This window comes from Petaurus breviceps, unplaced genomic scaffold (assembly GCF_028583685.1).
Source record: "Petaurus breviceps papuanus isolate PSGF00001 unplaced genomic scaffold, PetGlider_PUasm1.0 527, whole genome shotgun sequence".
Taxonomy (NCBI): domain Eukaryota; kingdom Metazoa; phylum Chordata; class Mammalia; order Diprotodontia; family Petauridae; genus Petaurus; species Petaurus breviceps.
In genome coordinates this window covers 50760-60119 of record NW_027186359.1, presented here as the reverse complement: position 1 = coordinate 60119, position 9360 = coordinate 50760, and the positions used below count along the sequence as shown (strand labels likewise).

The window sequence follows — 9360 nt, the reverse complement described above, 5'->3', positions numbered from 1 at the left end:
CCAATGGGAGCAGGGTGGTGCTGGGGCCTCATCATCTGGGCACATACTCGCTGGGTAGACCAGTCCAGTTCCTCTCCCTCAGGGCCTGGTCCACGGTCCGGATGTAGCCGTCAATGAGCGCCTTCATCTCGGCCGTGAAGGCTTGCTCGGGCTCTCGTGGCTGCCCGCCGAGCCTCCGGAAGCTCCCTTCCCTGTTGCCTTCCACACACAGAAGTCTCTCCTCTGTTACTGACACATTCAGGAAGGCCACCATCTCCCTCAGCTTTGGGAGCAGGCTTCGGCGCAGGTCCTCGTAGTGGATGACCAAGAGCCGTTTGCCGTACTTGAGCCAGTCCAGGACGTGGGATGACCACCAGGAGGCGTAGCTGTTGACAAAGTCAGGCCACTCTGGAGCAGGAGGGAGAATAGCAAAATAAGGGAGAGGTCAAGGTCCCCTTGCTCCCCCTTCCAGTCCCCCCGACCCCATGAGAGACCTTTCAGACCTTCCTGAGGAATGTCCATAGCCCAGCAGGCCTGGCCCTGGGGGTGTCTTGGGGACAGCTTGGACACTCCTTTGCCCTTGGGCAGAGATTGACTCTGACCTACATGTGATCACTGTGTGACCTCAGCTGCTCAGGGTCTCTAAGTTCTGGGGTCTTTGCAAAGGGGAAGAATGAATGAGTCTGTTCTTGCTCCCAGGCAGGTTGGGATCAAGGGGGATCGCTGTATGAGGGTTTGGTGCTGTCAGGCTTGGCTGCTGGTGGTGTTTCTGCTATTGTGAAGGGCCCTGGAGGACCTGGCAGCCCATAATGGCCAAGAGGCCCGGCCAGAGGACAAATTGGCCACGGCTGCCCTGGAGCGATGAGCCCCCTGGGCCCACTTTATAGCCCTCCCACACCACCCTGGAGATTCCTGGACTGGGGGTGGGGCTGTTCTGTGGGCAGTAGCCACGGAGCATGTTCAGAAGTAAGAGGGAGACCCTTCATTCTGCAGAGAAGTCTGGAATCTCTCAGAGAACGCTGCCATTTCCCAGACGTCATTCAGCTTCCTGTCTTCCTCTTGCTGCTCAGCTCTGGGCCTTGTTCATTCTTCACATTCCATGTCTGTCCAAGATCTAGGTACCAATGAACCAGTTCAATGGGCTGGGCACCATCCAAACGAAAGGAGGGTGAGGGGCCTGGCCACATGAAGACTGGCTGGAGAGGAGGCTGGGGGGAGGGGGGAGAACTATCATTCATTCTGCTGGGCTCCAGTTCTTAGAGCTGATTGTCAAGGACTTCCTGCTGTGCAGAGACGTCCCACAGCATCCAGGGTTGCCTCAGGAGGCAGTGGGCTCCCCCTCCCTGAAGGTTCTAAGCTTGATGCTGCAAAGGAGAAGGGGAGTGAGACACCTCTGGGATCTCCTCCAGCTGCAGTCTGGGATCCTCAGCCATGGTGAAGCCTTCACTGGAAGCCCAGCATCCATGGAGCTCTGTAGTCAGCCCTCCTAATGATGAAGGATTCCCTGTGCATCTCTGCCATGAAGGGAGGGATGTATGGGTTCTCATGTCTCCTCAGGAGCCAGCTTTAGTCAATATAATTTTACAGCTTCCGGCTTCATTTGGAGGCATTTTCCATTTTCCTGGATCTGCTTACTTCACTCTGCACCAGCTCATGTACCTCTCTGCAGACCAGTGGAGTGGAATTAGTATTTGGGCTCAGGAGCCAGGACACTTGGGTTGCCCTTCTGCTCCTACTACCAAATAAATACCTGTGTAATGCCCAACAAATCACCTGACTTCTTCAGGTTTCATTTTCCTCATCTGAAAAATGGGCATAATGTTACTTATGGGTGCCATGGCCAACCATCTTGACCTATGTCTTGCCACTGGACTTCATTGACTCTGGAGGAGAGATTGTAGCTGATGACTTTGCAAAGCTCTGACTCACTTTAATCCAATTCACTTGCAAGGCGAGACATCACCCTCCTCAAGCCATTGGCCCTCTTTGAGAACTGATCAATGAATAACAAACCTCAATGTTACTTATAACATGTTCTTTGTAGGGTTGTTGGAGGGAAGAACTTTTTAAGTGTTTAAAAAGTTTAAAAGAAAGATGCTGTTGTTATCATCATGAATGAATAATGGATGGATGGATGGACAGATGGATAGGTGAATGGATGGATGGATGTGTGTGGGTGGGTGGATGGATGGATGGGTGGATGTGTGCGTGGATGTGTGGGTGGGTGGGTGGATGGATGGATGTGTGGGTGGGTGGATGGATGAATGGGTGGATGAAGCAGCACTTAGTAAGTGCAGTGAGCCACAAGGAGTTTCTATTCTAGTATTCTAATGTAGTTCTTTTGACTGGTCTCTTCTCTCCTGTTTGTGCCAGTGAGCAGGGCCTGGTAGGTTCCACCAAGAGATCATCTAGAAACATGGATCAGAGCTCTAGAGCTTGAAGGAACCTTAAAGGTCCATTTTACTGATGAGAAAACTGAGGCACAGGAGGGAAAGTGACTGAGGGTTATAGGATCATACACCCAGAGCTGGAAGGGCCAGCCATCCCCACCAACTTCCACCAAGGGGACTGGCGATTAGCCCAGACAAAGCAGGAGAGGCAGAGTATGTCAGGCAAACCGAACCACTACCACCACCTTGATCTCCATCTCTCATCCAGACTTTAATAAAGACAGCCCAGGAACTGGAGCCCAAGAACCTTGGGAAGAACCAGGCTTCTCCCCCAGGACCTGGAGCCATCATCCTGGGAAGCAGTCCCTATGGAGATGTAACCTGGGGACTGCCTGCTCCTGTGGAGGATGCAGAAGAGAAAGTCCCTGGCACTCAAATTCTTGGCCTGTCCAATGGCTCAACATCAGAAACCGATACGATTTTAGCACTTATATCAGGCATTAAAGAAGAAGCCTGACCATAGGCTTTCCTGCTACCTGCTAAGGACCAGAGGATTGCTCCCACTGAGGTGCAGTTGGAACCCTCGTGTCTTGTCTCCCCCATGAGAATAGGAGCCCCCTGAGGGCAGCGACTGACTGACTTTTCTCCCAGTGTCCCCAGAACTTAGCAACATTTTATACATTAATGCTTAATAAATGACTTATTTGTTCATTCAACAGTCCCAAGTAACCTGAAGCTGCCTTCAAAGCAATAGCAAACCACAACAGTAAGCTCCTCTTTCCAGGCTGGCTTTACTTAGAGCATTGCAAGCACTTCCCTTCTCCAGAGTGAGGCACGACCTTCTTCTGCCACTTGCCGGGTGCAACCTTGGCTGTGAGGGCTTACTTTGCTGGGGACTCACAAGGTTTGTCTTTTCTCCTTTGCTTAATAAGACAATATTTAGGGAATTAGTTCAGTGCTACACTTCTGCTTTAAAATATTCAGAGTTTAAATCCATTATTTTGGTTGTAAATTCTTTCACATTTTAGCAGGACTTTCCATTCATTATTATTCTTGGTTTGCTAACAGCACAGCCCATGTCCCAACTTGATTAAAAGAAACCCAGATGGCATACAAGAAGCTGCCCCCTTCCCATTTCCTGAGTTCCTGTGGTTGGGTCTTCAAGCACATGCCTTGGTCTGTTTCATCTTCCATCTTGCCTCTGGCCACCTTTGTCTTCTCAGCTCCTTTGTTTTACCCAATTTCTCCTAATGGTAATTGATCCAAACATTTTTCAAAAGCAGTTCCAATATTAGTGGTCCCTGGTTTTTCTGCTCTGGCCGAACAGTCTCAGATACTCAGATGAGGTCCCTAGCCAAGGGTTTTGTTCCAGTGTCTTCTAACATTGACCAGCTTTGCATGGCCTGGTATAAACCCTGCCTAGTCATGACAGACAACTTCCTTAATGTGAATTCTCAGGGGAATTCTTTCTAATTTTCTAGGAACAAGTAACCCATGTGGTGCATAGATGATTTATATGTAGAGAATGACAGGACATTACCCAATGCCTCTGATAAGACAAATACAGTAGTAATTTGAAAATCAGGTTAAAATAATATGAAAAAAGAAAAATATGCACCAATTTCTCCAATGAATATACACACACCAAAATAATGCTAAATTAAATATTGGTCTATGATTATCTTGAGACCAATAAAGAAACCAGCCACTTGGCCACATTGTCTCTCAGAGAATCTCCCAGGGTTTCTTGTATCAGTAACTCTCTTCCATGGAAACTCCTTGAGAGACCCTTCTGCAATCAATGCCTCCACTCCCCCTCTTCAAACTCTCTTCTAAGCCCTCAGGAGCCTGTCTTTCAGCCTCATCAGCTTCTCTCCAAAGTCACCAGTCATCTAATTGCCAAGCCCAATGGCCTTTTCTCAATCTCTTCCTTCTGATCTTTGACATGGTCAATCACTCAATGTTCCTGGACACTCTCTTTCTTTTCTGGGTTTCCATGACCTTGATGTTTCTATCTGACTGACCAGCTTTTCAGTCTCCTTTGTGTGGACATTCCCATGTCACTCCCACCTAAGAAAGGTTCCTGAGTCTGGAAGCAGCCTTCAGAGTTGGGTTAGGGTTAGGGAACTGTCTCTAGTTCCCCACTGAGCCCACCCCCAAAAAGGCCTTTGAAGGGGTGAGGGTCTGGGTCCTTATAGAGATGTCCAGAGCTGAGCACTCCTAGGATGGAGGTGCTCATGGGAGTCGATTAGCAGGAAAATGAAAACAATGCCAGCCCACTGAGGGAGGGTCACACCAAGGTACATAGGCATCTTGAGAAATCACTACCTAAGAAACAATGGCTGTGACGCATAGAGAGAAGCCTGCAGAGAGCAGCTTGACCTGATGCAAAGCAAAGCAGACATGCCATGAATAACACCACCAGCAGAAATCGAGGGCTGTGGCATTATACGGCACATGTTTGGCTCTAATACCAGGGTGCCTCCTTTCCTCGGTGGCAGATGGGGGCCTATGGGAGTGTAGCACGGCCTATATGGCTGGAAGGCTTGAAACACTGCCAACATTTCAGATCTCCTGGACTTTCTTAGTTTTATTCTTTGTTCCAAGGGATGGCTCTGTATACGGGAGGGTGAAGGAATAGATTCAGAATTGAAGGTAAGGACAAAAGACATTTTGTAAAAGAAAGGGAGGGTAGCTTTGAGTTTCTGTCCTCCCAGTCATCCTTTCCCACTGATCAAAGACAGATCTGGGGCCAAGAGAAACAGAGCCCTAGAATGTCACAGCTAGAAGAGACGCTGAAGACCATCTGGTCCAGCTCTGTCGCTTTCCCGATGTGGAGGCTAATGGCCACCCACCTCCTGATGTCTTGGTGCTGCAGGCCCTTGAATTACCTTGACTCTTCCAGTGCCTGTCTGTGGCATATCCCAAGTGCCCGGCACACTTGCGGTTGAATTCTGCCATGAGTGACCTGTACGGGTTCCGTATGAGCAGGATGGCAGCATCAAACATCTCAATTTCTCTCTTTCCACTTTCATGAGTTTTCACACAGATGGTCCTTCTGCTCCTCCAGTGGTCTTTCTCCCCTTTAAAACCTTAAACATAAAAAAGGAATTTAGGCTCATGAATGCGGGGATGCTCCCTTTGCCCACAGGAAGGTGGGGTGGAGATATAAGGTCAGTGTCGCCATTCTGACTTCTAAGTCTGTGGCCCTTCCTTGATCCATGTACAAGTAGACTTGGACCACTTAGAACATTTGCCTCCATTCTGTACACATGGAAATTATTCAACAAACACTCTGGAAAGAGGAGCATGATGGGGCAGAAGACCATTGGACTGGGTTTGAGTCTGGCTTTGCCAAGGTCTTGGTCTCACTGTGAGACCTTGAAAAAGTCCCTTTCCCTGTCTAGACACTTGTTTCTCCATTTTCAGAAGAGGGCCAGATTCCACGACAACCATGGGGCCTTGGTTGGTCACTTTGTCTCTAACTCTCTGGGCTCCTCCGTATGGAGCTGACCTCATCTCAGAAAGGGCAAGAAATAATCTCCAGGAAGGGGGCGGGGAGGGTGGAGAGAAGATGATGGAGTAGAAGCAGGAAATTCCGTGAGCTCCGGCCACAACCACCTCTAATACCTCTAAAATGTGACTCTAAACAAATTTTAGAGCTACAGAACCCACAAAGTGACAGAGAAAAAAAATCTCTCTCTGAAGCCAGCCTGGTAGGTCGACAGAAAGGATCTATCGCACCTTGCACAGTCCCACGTGAGCCATACTGAGCCCCTGGCAACCCTAACCTGTGACCCAGACTGCCTAGAGCAGACTTCAAGAGAGTGAATCACCATCAGCTGTGGTGGCTTCCAGACTTCTCAACCCATAAACACCAAAGACAAAGTAAAAGGTTGGTGGGGAGGAGCCCTGTTGGAACTGGGTGACTGAAGAGTGTGGTCTGGCCCCTGCCTCCAGGGTGAGAGGTGCTGGAGGCCCAGCAGCTGCAGCTGCTGCCACATGGCTGCCTCCAGAGCACCTGGCCTGCAAATCGTAGGGGGACCAAGTGACCATTCAGAGAGCAATCCCTCTTGTTTTAACCTGCCAATGCGGAGAAGAATGCCTTAAAAAGCTGAATTGCCCAGATGGAAAAGCAATTTCAAAAACTCACTGAAGAGAATAATTCCTTCAAAATTAGATTGGAGCAAATGGAAGCTAATGACTTTATGAGAAATCAAGATACTATTAAACAGATCCAAACAAATGAAAAAATAGAAGGCAATGTGAAATATCTCATTGGAAAAATCACTGACCTGGAAAATAGATCCAGGAGAGATAATTTTAAAATTATTGGACTACCTGAAAGCCATGATCAAAAGAATAATCTAGAAATCATCCTTCAAGAAATTCTCAAGGAATATTGCCCTGATATTTTAGAACCAGGGGGCAAAATAAAAATTGAAAGAATTCACCAATTGCTTCTTAAGAAAATATCCCAAAAAGAAAACACCTAAGAATTTCATAGCCAAATTCCAGAGTTCTCAGGTCAAGGAGAAAATATTACAAGCAGTCAGGAAGAAACAATTTGAGTATTGTGGAAACACAATCAGGATAACACAAGATCTAGCAGCTTCTATATTAAGGAACAGAAGAGCTTGGAATATGATATTCCAGAGGTCAAAGGAGTTAGGATTAAAACCAAAAATCACCTACCCAGCAAAACTGAGTATAACGCCCCAGGGGAAATATGGTCATTCAGTGAAATAGAGGCCTTTCAAGCATTCTTGATGGAAAAAAAAAAACCAGAGCTGAACAGAAATTTGACTTTCAAACACAAGAAGCAAAAGAAGCATAAGAAGGCAAACAGGAAAAGGAAATCATCGGGAACTTACTGAAGTTGAATTGTTTTCATTGCTACATGGAAAATACTAATTGTAACTCATGAGACTTTTCTCAGTATGAGGACAGTTGAAGGGAACATATATGTATACATACATATATGTTTATATAGGAGGGCGTATGTGTGTATAAATACATATGTGAGTGTGTGTATATATGTGCATATATATATACATAGACAGAGGGCACAGGATCAGTTGAATAGGAAGGGATGATATCTAAAAAATAAAATTAAGAGGTAAGAGGAATATAATGAAAGAATATAAATATAAATATAAAGGGAGATATAGAATAGGGTAAATTATCTCATATAAAGGAGGCAAGAGAAAACTGTTACAATAGAGGGGAAGAGGAGGAAGGTGACAGAGAATGGGTCGACCTTATTCTCATTGAATTTGGCTTAAGGAGGGAATAACATACACACTCATTTGGGTATCTTACCCTACAGGAAAGTAAGAATGAAAGGGATAAGAGTGGGGATGATAGAAGGGACTGCATATTGGGGGAGAGGGTAGTTAGAAGCACACACTTTTGAAAAGGAACAGGGCCAAAGCAGAAAATAGAATAAGTGGCGGGGTGGGGGAGAGAGGGATAGGATGGAGGGAAATCTAGCCAGTTCCTCACAATATATCTAGTATGGAAACATTTTGCATAAGTACACATGCACAACCTATACTGAATTGCTTGTCTTACCAGCAGGGGTGGGTGAGGAGGAAAGAAGGGAAAGAATCTGGAAATCAAAGTTTTAAAAACAAATGTTAAAAAAATTGTTTTTTACATGCAACTGGGAAATAAGATACACAGGCACTGGGGTCTAGAAATCCATCTTGCCCTACTAGAAAGTTAGAGGGAGATGGGGGAGGATATAAGAGAGAACAGATTGGGGGAAGTGGTATTCAGTAGGCTTGCTATTTTGGGGTGGGGGTAGGGGAAAGATGGTGAGAAAATTTGTAACTCAAAATCTTGTGGAAATGAATGTTGAAAACTAAAAATAAACTAATAAAAAAAAAATAAAAGTTTGAGAACTTGACTTCAAAAAAAGAAAGAAAGAAAGAATCTCCAGCCATCAAACAGATCCAAACTTGACTGTTTCTTCACAGCACCAGAGACCACATACTATAGTGGTCAACTCTGAAACTCCCACCAGTCTGCCTTGTAGCTGACAGGCTCAGCGATTCAGGGAAGGTGTAGATATGGTCTCTGGACCATCTTCGGGGTCAGTCAATGATTTCCATTAGGGAAACCAGGCAATATTCATCCACAGGGACAGGTAGTTATTAAGGGCCTACTCTGTGCCAAGCGCTGTGCTAAATCTTGGGGATGGAAAGTCAGAAGTAAAATAATCCGCCAATAAATCAGCATTAATTAAGCACCTACTATATGTTGGGTGCTTGCTAAGCACTAGGGATAAAAAAGAGGCAAAAGAAAGTCCCTGCCCTCAAGGAGCTTATGATCTCAATGCCAAATGATTAATTGATTGATTGGGTACAAATTACAGGTGATAGGAATAACAGTCTAATAGGGGTGAAAACACAGGCCCTCTATGGGATTGTGATAGTAATGGCAATTAAAGATTCCCCTGTATTGGCTTGGTTTTCAAATTGATTGTGTTAAAACCCAGAGTTTGTTAATCCCACCTGTGGGATGGGCTTGTTGATGTGAAAAGAAAGTCCTGAACTGGGAGGAGCTGGTGAAGTAGATTTGGAGAGACACTAGAGAGAGGCGGAAGATCTTTTTGGAAGCAGCACCTCGTGGAGAGAGAGAGACTAAGAGAATTGCTGGTGGCCGCTTTGAATTGCCCTGGACTTTTGCGACCTGCCCCCTGAGCTGCCAAGGACTGAGGAGACATGGCTGTTTTGCTGGTACTTTGTCTGTCTGTTTTGATGTTGTTTTGCCAGATTTGTCCACTGGTGAAAGACAGTCCTTTTGTTGAAGAAGTCCTGGAACCTGGCTGTTCGCTAAGAAGCCCTAGGACTGTCCTGCAGACAGAGAGTGAATACTGTCCACTGGTGAGGGACAGTGCTGTTGTTGCAGGGGTCTGGAGACTGTCCTGCAGACAGAATGAATACTGTCCACTGGTGAGGGACAGTGCTGTTGTTGCAGGGGTCCG

The 9360-nt window shown here is 46.4% G+C and overlaps 1 protein-coding gene across 1 annotated transcript in view; it reads right to left on the bottom strand.

The window, feature by feature from the left end:
* Window positions 1-6: 6 nt before the first annotated feature.
* WSCD1 (WSC domain containing 1) overlaps window positions 7-9360 on the bottom strand; it is a 60034-nt gene continuing 50680 nt past the window's right edge. Inside the window, exons 8-9 of the mRNA XM_069102137.1 lie at window positions 5261-5461; window positions 7-387 (exon numbers count right to left, since the gene is read on the bottom strand). Of these exons, the coding sequence (XP_068958238.1) occupies window positions 32-387; window positions 5261-5461 (557 nt within the window). The 3' untranslated portion in view covers window positions 7-31. The remainder of the gene's footprint in view (window positions 388-5260; window positions 5462-9360) is intronic.